Source organism: Salmo salar, chromosome 20 (assembly GCF_965601325.2).
Source record: "Salmo salar chromosome 20, fSalSal1, whole genome shotgun sequence".
In the NCBI taxonomy this organism is placed as follows: domain Eukaryota; kingdom Metazoa; phylum Chordata; class Actinopteri; order Salmoniformes; family Salmonidae; genus Salmo; species Salmo salar.
In genome coordinates, this window is record NC_138310.1 from 94,995,457 (window position 1) to 95,014,180 (window position 18,724).

General features: G+C 46.9%; 1 protein-coding gene across 1 annotated transcript in view; it reads right to left on the reverse strand.

The window, feature by feature from the left end:
• The window catches only part of LOC106581589 (contactin-5), a 483,973-nt gene that overhangs the window by 176,827 nt on the left and 288,422 nt on the right, over nt 1-18,724 (reverse strand). Inside the window, exon 11 of the mRNA XM_082966829.1 lies at nt 10,336-10,465. Within this exon, the coding sequence (XP_082822955.1) occupies nt 10,336-10,465 (130 nt within the window). The remainder of the gene's footprint in view (nt 1-10,335; nt 10,466-18,724) is intronic.

Here is an 18,724-nt window from a genome sequence, read left to right on the forward strand (position 1 = left end):
GTGCAACAGGTCACAGTATAACAGGTCACAGTAGTACAACAGGTCACAGAAGTACAACAGGTCACAGTAGTACAACAGGTCACAGTAGTACAGTAGTACAACAGGTCACAGTAGTACAACAGGTCACAGTAGCGCAACAGGTCACAGTAGTACAACAGGTCACAGTAGTACAACAGGTCACAGTATAACAGGTCACAGTATACAACAGGTCACAGTAGTACAACAGGTCACAGTATAACAGGTCACAGTATAACAGGTCACAGTATACAGTAGTACAACAGGTCACAGTATAACAGGTCACAGTAGTACAACAGGTCACAGTAGTGTAACAGGTCACAGTAGTACAACAGGTCACAGTAGTACAACAGGTCACAGTAGTACAACAGGTCACAGTAGTATAACAGGTCACAGTAGTACAACAGTTCACAGTAGTATAACAGGTCACAGTAGTATAACAGGTCACAGTACAGGTCACAGTAGTACAACAGGTCACAGTAGTACAACAGGTCACAGTAGTACAACAGGTCACAGTAGTGTAACAGGTCACAGTAGTGTAACAGGTCACAGTAGTACAACAGGTCACAGTAGTACAACAGGTCACAGTATAACAGGTCACAGTATAACAGGTCACAGTAGTACAACAGGTCACAGTAGTACAACAGGTCACAGTAGTGTAACAGGTCACAGTATAACAGGTCACAGTAGTACAACAGGTCACAGTAGTGTAACAGGTCACAGTATAAAGGTCACAGTAGTACAACAGGTCACAGTAGTATAACAGGTCACAGTATAACAGGTCACAGTAGTATATCAGGTCACAGTATAACAGGTCACAGTTGTACAACAGGTCACAGTAGTACAACAGGTCACAGTAGTGTAACAGGTCAAAGTATAAAGGTCACAGTAGTACAACAGGTCACAGTAGTATAACAGGTCACAGTAGTACAACAGGTCACAGTATAACAGGTCACAGTACAGGTCACAGTAGTACAACAGGTCACAGTAGTATAACAGGTCACAGTAGTACAACAGGTCACAGTAGTACAACAGGTCACAGTAGTATAACAGGTCACAGTAGTACAACAGGTCACAGTAGTACAACATGTCACAGTACAGGTCACAGTAGTACAACAGGTCACAGTAGTATAACAGGTCACAGTATAACAGGTCACAGTTTAACAGGTCACAGTACAACAGGTCACAGTAGTACAACAGGTCACAGTATAACAGGTCACAGTATAACAGGTCACAGTATAACAGGTCACAGTAGTATAACAGGTCACAGTAGTATAACAGGTCACAGTAGTATAACAGGTCACAGTAGTACAACAGGTCACAGTAGTACAACAGGTCACAGTATAACAGGTCACAGTAGTATAACAGGTCACAGTAACAGAACATTTATTCTATGAATATATCATTATTATTGTCGTAATTATTTTCTGGTCACAAACACAATGTCCAATGAACAATTATCAGGAGGTACAACAGAAAACATTGAACATTTTAGGGACTTTATCGTATAGTCTCCTACAATATATGGACATTTTTACAGTCAATGTCCTATGAGAAAGAGATGCAGGCATAATTATCTGGTCCGTAAATAAAGTAAAGTGTTCATACCAGAGGTTAAACATGTCCAATGATTCAGCCCTCCTCAACTTTAACAGATGATTACTGCTAAATGTCGAAAGTGTCCAGAGGGAAGTGTTATGTGGGCTGACGAATCAGATGGTTTTCAAGCCAAACATAAACTGATCAAATCATGGACATAATTGCATTGACCTTAAAATGTCTCCATCCCATAGGGTAACTTACACTTTGACCTTTAGAGTGTACTCTTTTTGATCAGAGCTCATAGGGATCAGAGCTAGGTGTCCAGTATGATCAGAGCTGGGAGGTGTCCAGTATGATCAGAGCTGGGAGGTGTCCAGTATGATCAGAGCTGGGAGGTGTCCAAACAATTAGTACAGAGTGCAGTACATTGACAGCAGTATACTGTAATGCCATCTTACGTCAAAACAATTAGTACATAGCATTTACAGTATACTGCGGTCACGTCCGTTGCAAATGTTGCAAAGATAGTTTAGATAAATACAATTAAAAAATAAAACGTTTGACTTAACTGCAAAGCCTTCTTATTTATGGAAAATGCAATACAAATCTGTTTTAGTTTAGTAGCGACCATATTACAACACAATAAATGAAAACATTTTGATAATATTGTATCAAACACTACTATATTCAAACACTAAATATCAAAGAAACAGAGCTGTAGCATTTGATCAGGGACATCAGAGACCTAATGATTTACAGCTGTTTTATTTTACCTTTTTCTAACTAGGCAAGTCAGTTAAGAACAAATTCTTATGTACAATGACAGCCTACCAGGTAACAGTGTGTTAACTGTCTTGTTCAATGGCAGAATGATAGATTTTTACCTTTTCAGCTCGGGGATTCGATCCAACAACCTTTCGGTTACTGGACCACCGCGCTAACCACTAGGCTACCTGCCGATACAACATCAGGATCATCTGGGTCCTAATGATTTGGGTCCTAAAGGCACAACAGCTCTGTCCTTCCAGTGCCTTCCTCCCTAAAAACAAATGGCCTGTAGCATGGCAGGCTCCCTCCACAGCCCTCTCCCTCCATCCCTCCTTCCCTTCACCCAGAAGAGCTGGGACATGATCTCCCTCCATCCCTCCTTCCCTTCTCCCAGAAGAGCTGGGACAGGATCACCCTCCATCCTTCATTCCCTTCCTCCAGCGGAGCTGGGACATGATCACCCTCCATCCCTCCTTCCCTTCCTCTAGCGGAGCTGGGACAGGATCTCCCTCCATCCCTCCTTCCCTTCCTCTAGCGGAGCTGGGACAGGATCACCCTCCATCCCTCCTTCCCTTCCTCCAGCGGAGCTGGGACATGATCACCCTCCATCCCTCCTTCCCTTCCTCTAGCGGAGCTGGGACAGGATCACCCTCCATCCCTCCTTCCCTTCTCCCAGAAGAGCTGGGACAGGATCACCCTCCATCCCTCCTTCCCTTCCTCCAGCGGAGCTGGGACAGGATCACCCTCCATCCTTCCTTCCCTTCCTCCAGCGGAGCTGGGACAGGATCACCCTCCATCCCTCCTTCCCTTCCTCCAGCGGAGCTGGGACATGATCACCCTCCATCCCTCCTTCCCTTCCCCCAGAAGAGCTGGGACAGGATCACCCTCCATCCCTCCTTCCCTTCCCTAGAAGAGCTGGGACAGGATCACCCTCCATCCTTCATTCCCTTCCTCCAGCGGAGCTGGGACAGGATCACCCTCCATCCCTCCTTCCCTCCTCCAGAAGAGCTGGGACAGGATCTCCCTCCATCCCTCCTTCCCTTCCTCTAGAAGAGCTGGGACAGGATCACCCTCCATCCTTCATTCCCTTCCCCTAGAAGAGCTGGGACAGGATCAGAGGCGAGGAGCATCCAGGGTACCCTATGTAGCCTCCAGTGATGACTCATCTCCAAGGTGTTATTAGCCATGTAATCTGTCCTGATAGCTGCTTCTTGAGGACATCCTCACAAAGGACACAGACAGAGAGTAGGAATGTATACCTGTAGGGTATGGTTACCAGAATATGAATCACCATCAGCAGCATCCAAACCTCCTCATTCTGACTGAGGCAAGGAGGAGAGGGGAGGAGGCAGGGAGCAAGAGAGGGGGAGGCAGGGGGAGGCAAGAAGGAGAGAGGAGGAGGCAGGGAGCAAGAACGGGGGAGGCAGGGGGAGGCAAGGAGGAGAGAGGAGGGAGGCAGGGGGAGGCAAGGAGGAGAGAGGAGGAGGCAGGGGGAGGCAAGGAGGAGAGAGGAGGAGGCAGGGGGAGGCAAGGAGGAGAGTGGAGGAGAGGGGAGGAGGCAGGGGGAGGCAAGGAGGAGAGAGGAGGAGGCAGGGAGCAAGAGCGGGGAGGCAGGGGGAGGCAGGGGGAGGCAAGAAGGAGAGAGGAGGAGGCAGGGGGAGGCAAGGAGGAGAGAGGAGGAGAGGGGAGGAGGCAGGGGGAGGCAAGGAGGAGAGTGGAGGAGAGGGGAGGAGGCAGGGGAGGCAAGGAGGAGAGAGGAGGAGGCAGGGGGAGGCAAGGAGAAGAGAGGAGGGAGGCAGGGGGAGGCAAGGAGGAGAGAGGAGGAGATGGGAGGAGGCAGGGGGAGGCAAGGAGGAGAGAGGGGGAGGCAGGAAGGAGAGAGGGAGGCAGGGAAGAGAGAGGGGGAGGGAGGAAGGAGAGAGGAGGAGGCAGGGGGAGGCAAGAAGGAGAGAGGAGGAGGCAGGGGGAGGCAAGGAGGAGAGAGAAGGGAGGCAGGGGGAGGCAAGGAGGAGAGAGGGAGGCAGGGAGGAGAGAGGGGGAGGCAGGGAAGAGAGAGGGGGAGGGGGAGGCAGGGAAGAGAGAGGGGAGGGGGAGGGAGGAAGGAGAGAGGGGCGAGGGATCTCATTCTCAGTCACTTTGCTTAACATGATCAGAAAACAGAGGCATATGGAGTTCACAGAGACTGCAGCTACTTCATGTAATTAACACGTCATGTTCTAAACATATTCACAGTATGACTCAGGGTTGGGAATGAACAAGAAATCAATGTGACGTTATAGAAACTTGTGATCGTTCATTCGTTAGGGTTCATATTCCCTAAATGGGATGCCTGAAGAAACAGGGCCCATAATGTAGATGCTAAATCAAAATGACCAACAGGATATGAGGAGAGGAGGAAAGGAGGAGTGGAGAGGAGAGGAGGGGAGAGGAGAGGAGGGGAGAGGAAAGCTAGAGAGGAGAGGAAAGCTAGAGAGGAGAGAAGGGGAAAGCTGGAGAGGAGAGGAGAGGAGAGGAGAGGAGAGGAGAGGAGAGGAGAGAGAGGAGAGGAGAGGAGAGGAGAGGAGAGGAGAGGAGAGGAGAGGAGAGGAGAGGAGGGGGAGGAAAGCTAGAGAGGAGAGAAGGGGAAAGCTGGAGAGGAGAGGAGAAGAGAGGAAAGCTGGAGAGGAGAGGAGAGGAGGGGAGAGGAAAGCTAGAGAGGAGGGGAGAGGAAAGCTAGAGAGGAGAGGAGAGGGGAGAAAAGCTGGAGAGGCGAGGAGAGCTGGAGAGGTGAGGAGGGGAGAGGAGAGGAAAGCTGGAGAGGAGAGGAGGGGACAGGAGAGGAGGGGAGAGGAGAGGAAAGCTGGAGAGGCGAGGAGGGGAGAGGAGAGGAAAGCTGGAGAAGCGAGGAGGGGAGAGGAGAGGAAAGCTGGAGAAGCGAGGAGGGGAGAGGAGATGAAAGCTGGAGAGGAGAGGAGAGGAGAGCTGGAGAGGAGAGGAGAGCTGGAGAGGAGAGGAGAGCTGGAGAGGAGAGGAGAGGAAAGCTGGAGAGGAGAGGAGAGGAGGGGAGAGGAAAGCTAGAGAGGAGGGGAGAGGAAAGCTAGAGAGGAGAGGAGAGGGGAGAAAAGCTGGAGAGGCGAGGAGAGCTGGAGAGGTGAGGAGGGGAGAGGAGAGGAAAGCTGGAGAGGAGAGGAGGGGACAGGAGAGGAGGGGAGAGGAGAGGAAAGCTGGAGAGGCGAGGAGGGGAGAGGAGAGGAAAGCTGGAGAAGCGAGGAGGGGAGAGGAGATGAAAGCTGGAGAGGAGAGGAGAGCTGGAGAGGAGAGGAGAGGAGAGCTGGAGAGGAGAGGAGAGGAGAGCTGGAGAGGAGAGGAGAGCTGGAGAGGAGAGGAAAGCTGGAGAGGAGAGGAGAGGAGAGGAGAGGAGAGGAGAGGAAAGCTGAAGAGGAGAGGAGAGCTGGAGAGGAGACCTGGAGAGGAGAGGAGAGCTGGAGAGGAGAGGAGAGCTGGAGAGGAGAGGAGAGCTGGAGAGGAGAGCTGGAGAGGAGAGCTGGAGAAGGGAGGAGAGGAGTGGAGAGGAGAGCTGGAGAGGAGAAGAGAGGAGAGCTGGAGAGGAGAAGAGAGGAGAGCTGGAGAGGAGAGGAGAGCTGGAGAGGAGAGGAGAGGAGAGCTGGAGAGGAGAGGAGAGCTGGAGAGGAGAGGAGAGGAGAGCTGGAGAGGAGAGGAGAGCTGGAGAGGAGAAGAGGGCTGCAGAGGAGAAGAGGGCTGGAGAGGAGAGCTGGAGAGGAGAGGAGAGCTGGAGAGGAGAGGAGAGCTGGAGAGGAGAGGAGAGCTGGAGAGGAGAGCTGGAGAGGAGAGCTGGAGAGGAGAGGAGGGGAGGAGAGGAGGGGAGGGCTGGAGAGGAGAGGAGGGGAGGGCTGGAGAGGAGAGGAGAGCTAGAGAGGAGAGGAGAGCTGGAGAGGAGAGGAGAGCTGGAGAGGAGAGGAGAGCTGGAGAGGAGAGGAGAGCTGGAGAGGAGAGGAGAGCTGGAGAGGAGAGCTGGAGAGGAGAGCTGGAGAGGAGAGGAGGGGAGGAGAGGAGGGGAGGGCTGGAGAGGAGAGGAGGGGAGGGCTGGAGAGGAGAGGAGAGCTAGAGAGGAGAGGAGAGCTGGAGAGGAGAGGAGAGCTGGAGAGGAGAGGAGAGCTGGAGAGGAGAGGAGAGCTGGAGAGGAGAGGAGAGGAGAGCTGGAGAGGAGAGGAAAGCTGGAGAGGAGAGGAGAGGAGAGGAGAGGAGAGCTGGAGAGGAGAGGAGAGGAAAGCTGAAGAGGAGAGGAGAGCTGGAGAGGAGACCTGGAGAGGAGAGGAGAGCTGGAGAGGAGAGGAGAGCTGGAGAGGAGAGGAGAGCTGGAGAGGAGAGCTGGAGAGGAGAGCTGGAGAGGAGAGCTGGAGAAGGGAGGAGAGGAGTGGAGAGGAGAGCTGGAGAGGAGAAGAGAGGAGAGCTGGAGAGGAGAAGAGAGGAGAGCTGGAGAGGAGAGGAGAGCTGGAGAGGAGAGGAGAGCTGGAGAGGAGAGGAGAGCTGGAGAGGAGAGGAGAGGAGAGCTGGAGAGGAGAGGAGAGCTGGAGAGGAGAAGAGGGCTGGAGAGGAGAGCTGGAGAGGAGAGGAGAGCTGGAGAGGAGAGGAGAGCTGGAGAGGAGAGGAGAGCTGGAGAGGAGAGCTGGAGAGGAGAGCTGGAGAGGAGAGCTGGAGAGGAGAGCTGGAGAGGAGAGGAGGGGAGGAGAGGAGGGGAGGGCTGGAGAGGAGAGGAGGGGAGGGCTGGAGAGGAGAGGAGGGGAGGGCTGGAGAGGAGAGGAGAGCTAGAGAGGAGAGGAGAGCTGGAGAGGAGAGGAGAGCTGGAGAGGAGAGATTCTTTAATAGAAGCCAACCGTTGGATACTGCAGGGCAGACAACCAGCCAGTGAATACTGCAGGGCAGATAGACAGCCAGTGAATACTGCAGGGCAGATAGACAGCCAGTGAATACTGCAGGGCAGACAGACAGCCAGTGAATACTGCAGGGCAGACAGACAGCCAGTGAATACTGCAGGGCAGACACACAGCCAGTGAATACTGCAGGGCAGACAGACAGCCAGTGAATACTGCAGCGCAGACAGACAGCTAGTGAATACTGCAGGGCAGATAGACAGCCAGTGAATACTGCAGGGCAGACACACAGCCAGTGAATACTGCAGGGCAGACAGACAGCCAGTGAATACTGCAGGGCAGACAGACAGCCAGGGAATACTGCAGGGCAGACAGACAGCCAGGGAATACTGCAGGGCAGACAAACAATTTCTGATTGCACAAAAAAACTAAATATTGTTTTCAGGTCATTCACACCTGTAAGCCGTCATTGTAAATAATAATTTGTTCATAACTGACTTGTCTTGTTAAATAAAGGTAAATATATATATTTATATTTCAGGATAGATACATCACCAACATCTTTCTCCTTGACTGTTTTACCCTCTAAGTCCCTGTTTAAGTCACTGTTTAGTCACTGTTTTCCATTACCCCTCAGAAGTAGTGCACTATATAGGGAATAGGATGCAACATATTTTTTAAATGTTACCTTTATTTTTAACTAGGAAAGTCAGTTAAGAACAAATTCTTATTTACAATGACAGCCTAGGAACAGTGGGTTAACTGCCTTGTTCAGGGGCATAATGACAGATTTTTACCATGTCAGCTCGGGGATTCGATCCAGCAACCTATCGGTTACTAGTCCCAACGCTCTAACCACTAGGCTACCTGCCACCCCTAGTGGTTAGGGAATAGGGTGCCATATAGGGAATAAGGTACCATTTGGGATAGATCCTCTGTCTTTCATTTCTTCATGCTAACCACTGTTAAGGTTCAATCAAGCACCGTTGATTGCCAATCAGCGTTCTCAAGCTGTGTTTTCGTCCCATATTGCTATCGCTCGCCCTTATCAGGCCGTGGCCTATCCAATGTTGCATGCCGATATCCAGCAATGCATAGAGGTGAAGAAAAGAGCAGCTCTACCTTTGTTGAAAAACAGGCCATTTACATTTCAATTTGCCACAACAAACGAATTGACTTTATCTGCACTGCATTTTCTCACTAGAACAGACCTTCCCTTTAACATAATGACAAACACACCAGAACAGACCTTCCCTTTAACATAATGACAAACACACCAGAACAGACCTTCCCTTTAACATAATGACAAACACACCAGAACAGACCTTCCCTTTAACATAATGACAAACACACCAGAACAGACCTTCCCTTTAACATAATGACAAACACACCAGAACAGACCTTCCCTTTAACATAATGACAAACACACCAGAACAGACCTTCCCTTTAACATAATGACAAACACACCAGAACAGACCTTCCCTTTAACATAATGACAAACACACCAGAACAGACCTTCCCTTTAACATAATGACAAACACACCAGAACAGACCTTCCCTTTAACATAATGACAAACACACCAGAACAGACCTTCCCTTTAACATAATGACAAACACACCAGAACAGACCTTCCCTTTAACATAATGACAAACACACCAGAACAGACCTTCCCTTTAACATAATGACAAACACACCAGAACAGACCTTCCCTTTAACATAATGACAAACACACCAGAACAGACCTTCCCTTTAACATAATGACAAACACACCAGAACAGACCTTCCCTTTAACATAATGACAAACACACCAGAACAGACCTTCCCTTTAACATAATGACAAACACACCAGAACAGACCTTCCCTTTAACATAATGACAAACACACCAGAACAGACCTTCCCTTTAACATAATGACAAACACACCAGAACAGACCTTCCCTTTAACATAATGACAAACACACCAGAACAGACCTTCCCTTTAACATAATGACAAACACACCAGAACAGACCTTCCCTTTAACATAATGACAAACACACCAGAACAGACCTTCCCTTTAACATAATGACAAACACACCAGAACAGACCTTCCCTTTAACATAATGACAAACACACCAGAACAGACCTTCCTCTTTAACATAATGACAAACACACCAGAACAGACCTTCCCTTTAACATAATGACAAACACACCAGAACAGACCTTCCCTTTAACATAATGACAAACACACCAGAACAGACCTTCCCTTTAACATAATGACAAACACACCAGAACAGACCTTCCTCTTTAACATAATGACAAACACACCAGAACAGACCTTCCCTTTAACATAATGACAAACACACCAGAACAGACCTTCCCTTTAACATAATGACAAACACACCAGAACAGACCTTCCCTTTAACATAATGACAAACACACCAGAACAGACCTTCCTCTTTAACATAATGACAAACACACCAGAACAGACCTTCCTCTTTAACATAATGACAAACACACCAGAACAGACTATCCCTTTAACATAATGACAAACACACCAGAACAGACCTTCCCTTTAACATAATGACAAACACACCAGAACAGACCTTCCCTTTAACATAATGACAAACACACCAGAACAGACCTTCCCTTTAACATAATGACAAACACACCAGAACAGACCTTCCCTTTAACATAATGACAAACACACCAGAACAGACCTTCCCTTTAACATAATAACAAACACACCAGAACAGACCTTCCCTTTAACATAATGACAAACACACCAGAACAGACCTTCCCTTTAACATAATGACAAACACACCAGAACAGACCTTCCTCTTTAACATAATGACAGATTTAAGCAGACCTTCCCTTTAACAGATTTAAGCAGACCTAAGATAGTGGATGGGTATGCAGCAACGTTGGTTCAGGAAGCAAACTGAAATTTAAATTCCAAGCAATGAGAAACATTGGAATATTAGTTTACTTCCTGAATTGACTGGATAGAAGTCAATAGATTTGGTTTGCCCTTAGGCTATCTACAGTTGTAGATAGGGGGGGGGGGGGGGGGGGGTGAATTTGGAATGAGTATCAAGAACTAAATACATGTACACAGTGCCGGAATGAAACCAACAACAACGGGTGAAAACAACAGCATACCTGAGATGTTGAGTTCTGCGCTGCAGTAGATGGCTCCGTATTTGTTCTCAGCGACACACTGGTACATCCCAGAGTCAGCCTGTTGGACCTTCTGGATGATGAGCTCTCCATTCACCATCTCCACCCTGCTCTGAAACACAACATACTGTCCATTCACCATCTCCACCCTGCTCTGAAACACAACATACTGTCCATTCACCATCTCCACCCTGCTCTGAAACACAACATACTGTCCATTCACCATCTCCACCCTGCTCTGAAACACAACATACTGTCCATTCACCATCTCCACCCTGCTCTGAAACACAACATACTGTCCATTCACCATCTCCACCCTGCTCTGAAACACAACATACTGTCCATTCACCATCTCCACCCTGCTCTGAAACACAACATACTGCATTCACCATCTCCACCCTGCTCTGAAACACAACATACTGTCCATTCACCATCTCCACCCTGCTCTGAAACACAACATACTGTCCATTCACCATCTCCACCCTGCTCTGAAACACAACATACTGTCCATTCACCATCTCCACCCTGCTCTGAAACACAACATACTGTCCATTCACCATCTCCACCCTGCTCTGAAACACAACATACTGTCCATTCACCATCTCCACCCTGCTCTGAAACACAACATACTGTCCATTCACCATCTCCACCCTGCTCTGAAACACAACATACTGCATTCACCATCTCCACCCTGCTCTGAAACACAACATACTGTCCATTCACCATCTCCACCCTGCTCTGAAACACAACATACTGTCCATTCACCATCTCCACCCTGCTCTGAAACACAACATACTGTCCATTCACCATCTCCACCCTGCTCTGAAACACAACATACTGTCCATTCACCATCTCCACCCTGCTCTGAAACACAACATACTGTCCATTCACCATCTCCACCCTGCTCTGAAACACAACATACTGTCCATTCACCATCTCCACCCTGCTCTGAAACACAACATACTGTCCATTCACCATCTCCACCCTGCTCTGAAACACAACATACTGCATTCACCATCTCCACCCTGCTCTGAAACACAACATACTGTCCATTCACCATCTCCACCCTGCTCTGAAACACAACATACTGTCCATTCACCATCTCCACCCTGCTCTGAAACACAACATACTGTCCATTCACCATCTCCACCCTGCTCTGAAACACAACATACTGTCCATTCACCATCTCCACCCTGCTCTGAAACACAACATACTGTCCATTCACCATCTCCACCCTGCTCTGAAACACAACATACCACATTCTTTTGGAGAGATTGGAAACCCAAATTGGTCTACACGGACAAGTTCTGGCCTGGTTTAGATCTTATCTGTCGGAAAGATATCAGATTGTCTCTGTGAATGGTTTGTCCTCTGACAAATCAACTGTAAATTTCGGTGTTCTCAAGGTTCCGTTTTAGGACCACTATTGTTTTCACTATATATTTTACCTCTTGGGGATGTCATTCGAAAACATAATGTTAACTTTCACTGCTATGCGGATGATACACAGCTGTACATTTCAATGAAACATGGTGAAGCCCCAAAATTGCCCTCGCTGGAAGCCTGTGTTTCAGAGATAAGGAAGTGGATGGCTGCAAACGTTCTACTTTTAAACTCAGACAAAACAGAGATGCTTGTTCTAGGTCCCAGAAAACAAAGAGATCTTCTGTTGAATCTGACAATTAATCTTGATGGTTGTACAGTCGTCTCAGATAAAACTGTTAAGGACCTCGGAGTTACTCTGGACCCTGATCTCTCTTTTGATGAACATATCAAGACTGTTTCAAGGACAGCTTTTTTCCATCTACATAAGACTGAAAAAATCTGAAATGTTCTGTTCAAAATTGATGCAGAAAAATGTATCCATGCTTTTGTTACTTCTAGGTTAGACTACTGCAATGCTCTACTTTCCGGCTACCCGGATAAAGCACTAAATAAACTTCAGTTAGTGCTAAATACGGCTGCTAGAATCCTGACTAGAACCAAAATGTATCATATTACTCCAGTGCTAGCCTCCTGTCATGACTGTCCTGCTCAGGTCAGGTTACAGGAGACCACAACCCAACAGAGTATCTCTCACCCCCAACAGAGGAGGAGAGATCTAGGGGTCTGAAGATGTGGGGGTTTTATGACCCCTCACGCCCATGATAAATCTTAGGCCACAGACAAAATTCCTTTGTCCTCTCACTATGGAGAACCAGCCTCAGAACATTAAACATGCAATAAATGGACTTTGGAACAATGGTTTCCGTCAGCCACAATGGTGGTCATGACGAGAGGTGGAATATGAAAATGTATGTAACTTTTGTTTTGTTATTAAAGGTTAAGAGATGACGTTATTATGAAAACATTGTACCTTTAAGAGTTTTCCCAGTATATGCCTGATGTTTATACATTGTACGCTGTGTGGAAAATATCCAAATCAAAGAGAATGTTTTGGTAAAGATGAAATGTGAAGTTAGTTGTCTAAAATTGGATTTGAGTAAAATCTAGACCTTGCCTCATAACTAGTTAAATCTAGACCTTGCCTCTTAACTTGGTCCGCCCAGAGAATTGCCCTAAAGGCGGCTACGCCCACTTCTGACCAGAGGGTATAAGACATGGGAGTTAAGAATGAACAGAGGAGACTAAGTGACCCCAGGCTGCAGCCGAGGTCTAAAAGGTCAACGAACCCCAAAACGCAACACAACGAAGAAGACAAATAAATATTTTTCTACCCATGCTATGGATGAGTAGCAGTGTCTAAGCGGGTGAACTCAAGCCGGAACACCTGGCCTCCACTCCCCATCGAATCGTGGTATCTACGCTGCTTTCATTCCTACGCTGTGAGCTCTGAGCTACAGAGCTGTCTGTCCTCAGAAGACCCCTATCAGAGCAAGGGCGAGGAATCAGACCACTAAGCCAAAAAGGACACTGACATCGTGAGGACAACCAGAGAGTTGCACCGGAGAAGTGCGTCATTGAGAAGCCTAAACGAGCCACGCGGAGCTTCCCACCTGAGACCTCCAACACGTAATTACATCATTATATTCTGACCCATAAGAGCGGCAGTTCGGGGCAAGGCTAGGGGTTTAAATAAGCAGAGCTGACGAATCCAAATGTATATTTCTCTCGTGTATTTTCTCTTTTTCCTCTCTCTTTTAAATCGGCATTTTGGGTAACACGCGCCATAGTGTGTTGGCCCGTTATACTAAGTTCTAATCAATAGCCTAGACGGTGTTTTGTGTATGTGTATCTTTTATCATCATTTTAGCTTTCTAGTAAATAAATAATCAACTAAGATTGGTGTGGTACAAACTCATTGGTGGGACCCGGGGCGTGCAGATTCCCGGATTATGCAGAATGAGACCGTAGAGGAAATTGATTAATTAGCGACTGTTGTAAAATCGATATTCTGATATTCTTTGAGTTAATTTGGGAAATAGAAACTCAATAAAACTAATTTTCCCATGGTGCCCCAGGTTAATGAGTTAATAATTGCTTGATTCATTTAATCACGCAATTAGAAACCTTTAATCATTCGATGAGCAACAGTCGTCACATTAACTAATACAACGTCACGACACTCCCTACACTGGCTTCCTGTTAAGGCAAGGGCTGAGTTCAAGGTTTTACTGCTAACCTACAAAGCATTACACGGACTTGCTCCTACCTATCTTTCCGATTTGGTCCTGCCGTACATACCTACACGTACGCTACGGTCACAAGACACAGGCCTCCTAATTGTCCCTAGAATTTCTAAGCAAACAGCTGGAGGCAGGGCTTTCTCCTATAGAGCTCCATTTTTATGGAATGGTCTGCCTACCCATGTGAGAGACGCAGACTCAGTCTCAACCTTTAAGTCTTTACTGAAGACTCATCTCTTCAGTAGGTCCTATGATTAACCTGTTATGGCTAGGGGGCAGTATTTTCACGGCCGGATAAAAAACGTACCCGATTTAATCTGATTATTACTCCTGCCCAGAAACTAGAATATGCATATAATTATTAGCTTTGGATAGAAAACACTCCAAAGTTTCTAAAACTGTTTGAATGGTGTCTGTGAGTATAACAGAACTCATTTGGCAGGCCAAAACCTGAGAAGATTCCATGCAGGAAGTGCCCTGTCTGACAATTTCTTGCCCTTCTTGATTATCTCTATCCATTACAGAGGATCTCTGCTGTTACGTGACACTTCCTACGGCTCCCATGGGCTCTCAGAAGGCGGCAAAAAGCTGAATCGTGGCTTTGCAGGCTCTGGTTGAAAAAAAGTAGTGCGTTTGGATAGTGGCTGGTTACAGTACTGTGAGACTCAGGCGCGTGCCCGAGTCGACCCCATGCTTCATTTTCTTTCGTCTGTTTACCTAAACGCAGATTCCCGGTTGGAATATTATCGCTTTTTTACGAGAAAAATGGCATAAAAATTGATTTTAAACAGCGGTTGACATGCTTCGAAGTACGGTAATGGAATATTTAGAAATCTTTTGTCACGAAATGCGCCATGCTCGTGACCCTTATTTACACTTCGGATAGTGTCTTGAGCGCACGAACAAAACGCCGTTATTTGGATATAACAATGGATTATTTTGAACCAAACCAACATTTGTTATTGAAGTAGCAGTCCTGGGAGTGCATTCTGACGAAGAACACCAAAGGTAATCAAACTTTTGTAATAGTAAATCGGAGTTTGGTCAGGGCTAAACTTGGTGGGTGTCTAAATAGCTAGCCGTGATGGCTGGGCTATCTACTCAGAATATTGTAAAATGTGCTTTCACCGAAAAGCTATTTTAAAATCGGACACCTCGATTGCACAAAGGAGTTCTGTATCTATAATTCTTAAAATAATTGTTATGTTTTTTGTGAACGTTTATCATGAGTAATTTAGCAAATTCACCGGAGGTTTGCGGGGGGTATGCTAGTTCTGAACGTCACATGCTAATGTAAAAATCTGGTTTTTGATATAAATATGAACTTGATTGAACAAAACATGCATGTATTGTATAACATAATGTCCTAGGTGTGTCATCTGATGAAGATCATCAAAGGTTAGTGCTGCATTTAGCTGTGGTTTTGTTTTTTGTGACATTATATGCTAGCTTGAAAAATGGGTGTCTGATTATTTCTGGCTGGGTACTCTGCTGACATAATCTAATGTTTTCCTTTCGCTGTAAAGCCTTTTTGAAATCGGACAGTGTGGTTAGATAAAGGAGAGTCTTGTCTTTAAAATGCTGGTAAATAGTCATATGTTTGAAAAATGGGTTAGGGTTAGGGAAATGGAAGTTTTTGTATTTTTGAGGAATTTGTAATTCGTGCCACGCCTATCATTGCATATTGGAGCAGGTGTTCCGCTAGTGGAACGTCTAGATGTTAAGTGTAGTCTGGCCCAGGAGTGTGAAGGTGAACGGAAAGGCTCTGGAGCAACGAACCGCCCTTGCTGTCTCTGCCTGGCCGGTTCCCCTCTCTCCACTGAGATTCTCTGCCTCTAACCCTATTACAGGGGCTGAGTCACTGGCTTACTGGTGCTCTTCCATGCAGTCCCTAGGAGGGGTGCGTCACTTGAGTGGGTTGAGTCACTGACGTGGTCTTTCTGTCTGGGTTGGCGCCCCCCCTTGAGTTGTGCCGTGGCGGAGATCTTTGGGGGCTATACTCGGCCTTGTCTCAGGATGGTAAGTTGGTGGTTGAAGATATCCCTCTCGTGGTGTGGGGGCTGTGCTTTGGCAAAGTGGGTGGGGTTATATCCTGCCTGTTTGGCCCTGTACGGGGGTATCATCAGATGGGGCCACAGTGTCTCCCAACCCCTCCTGTCTCAGCCTCCAGTATTTATGCTGCAGCAGTTTATGTGTCGGGGGGCTAGGGTCAGTCTGTTATATCTGGAGTATTTCTCCTGTCTTATCTGGTGTCCTGTGTGAATTTAAGTATGCTCTCTCTAATTCTCTCTTTTTCTCTCTCTCTCGGAGGACCTGAGCCCTAGGACAATGCCTCAGGACTACCTGGCATGATGACTCCTTGTTGTCCCCAGTCCACCTGGCCGTGCTGCTGCTCCAGTTTCAACTGTTCTGCCTGCGGCTATGGAACCCTGACCTCTTCACTGTGATTATAATTACTTGACCATTTATGAACATTTGAACATCTTGGCCATGTTCTGCTATAATCTCCACCCGGCACAGCCAGAAGAGGATTGGCCACCCCTCATAGCCTGGTTCCTCTCTAGGTTTCTTCCTAGGTTTTGGCCTTTCTAGAGAGTTTGTCCCAGCCACCGTGCTTCTACATCTGCATTGCTTGCTGTTTGGGGTTTTAGGCTGGGTTTCTGTACAGCACTTTGATATATCAGCTGATGTAAGAAGGGCTAAATAAATACATTTGATTTGATTTGATACTCCATTCACCATCTCCACCCAGCTCTGAAACACAACATACCCCTCTTATCAATGTTATAACACCTTGGATGTGTCCCAAATAGCACCCTATTCACTATATACTGTAGTGCATTACTTTTTACCAGGGTTAATAGTGCTCATAGGGAGATCCATAGGGAGATCCATAGGGAGACACATAGGGAGACCCATAGGGCCCATAGAGAAACCCATAGGGAGACACATAGGGAGACCCATAGGGCCCATAGAGAAACCCATAGGGAGACCCATAGGGAGACCCATAGGGAGACCCATAGGGCCCATAGGGAGATCCATAGGGAGATCCATAGGGAGATCCATAGGGAGATCCATAGGGAGATCCATAGGGAGAACCATAGGGAGATCCATAGGGAGACCCATAGGGAGAACCATAGGGAGACCCATAGGGAGAACCATAGGGAGACCCATAGGGAGACCCATAGGGAGACCCATAGGGAGATCCATAGGGAGACCCATAGGGAGAACCATAGGGAGACCCATAGGGAGATCCATAGGGAGACCCATAGGGAGACCCATAGGGCCCATAGAGAGATCCACCCTGCTCTGAAACACAACATACTCCACTCACAATCCCGGTATTCATGATACAGTCACAAATTTAAGTAGTGCCTTAGTTAAGCAATAAGGCACGCGAGGCAGTGCTGCATCATGAATACAGTCACAGGTAAGAGGCAGTGCTGCATCATGAATACAGTCACAGGTAAGAGGCAGTGCTGTATCGTGAATACAGTCACAGGTAAGAGGCAGTGCTGAATCATGAATACAGTCACAGGTACGAGGCAGTGCTGCATCGTGAATACAGTCACAGGTAAGAGGCAGTGCTGTATCGTGAATACAGTCACAGGTAAGAGGCAGTGCTGTATCGTGAATACAGTCACAGGTAAGAGGCAGTGCTGAATCATGAATACAGTCACAGGTAAGAGGCAGTGCTGCATCGTGAATACAGTCACAGGTAAGAGGCAGTGCTGAATTGTGAATACAGTCACAGGTAAGAGGCAGTGCTGCAGCATGAATACAGTCACAGGTAAGAGGCAGTGCTGAATTGTGAATACAGTCACAGGTAAGAGGCAGTGCTGCAGCATGAATACAGTTAGACAGACAACCTAATTTCCACTCTATTTTATATTTTAAATGTCTCTGCTGTGTATTCTAGAACTGCGTATTGCCTAAATAATTGCTGTGTATTCTAGAACTGGGTATTGCCTAAACAATAGCTGTGTATTCTAGAACTGCGTATTGCCTAAATAATTGCTGTGTATTCTAGAACTGGGTATTGCCTAAACAATAGCTGTGTATTCTAGAACTGCGTATTGCCTAAATAATAGCTGTGTATTCTAGAACTGGGTATTGCCTAAACAATAGCTGTGTATTCTAGAAGTGGGTATTGCCTAAACAATAGCTGTGTATTCTAGAACTGGGTATTGCCTAAACAATAGCTGTGTATTCTAGAACTGGGTATTGCCTAAACAATAGCTGTGTATTCTAGAAGTGGGTATTGCCTAAACAATAGCTGTGTATTCTAGAACTGGGTATTGCCTAAACAATAGCTGTGTATTCTAGAACTGGGTATTGCCTAAACAATAGCTGGGTATTCTAGAACTGGGTATTGCCTAAATAATAGCTGGGTATTCTAGAACTGGGTATTGCCTAAATAATTGCTGTGTATTCTAGAACTGGGTATTGCCTAAACAATAGCTGTGTATTCTAGAACTGGGTATTGCCTAAACAATAGCTGTGTATTCTAGAAGTGGGTATTGCCTAAACAATAGCTGTGTATTCTAGAAGTGGGTATTGCCTAAACAATAGCTGGGTATTCTAGAACTGGGTATTGCCTAAACAATAGCTGTGTATTCTAGAAGTGGGTATTGCCTAAACAATAGCTGTGTATTCTAGAAGTGGGTATTGCCTAAATAATAGCTGGGTATTCTAGAACTGGGTATTGCCTAAACAATAGCTGGGTATTCTAGAACTGGGTATTG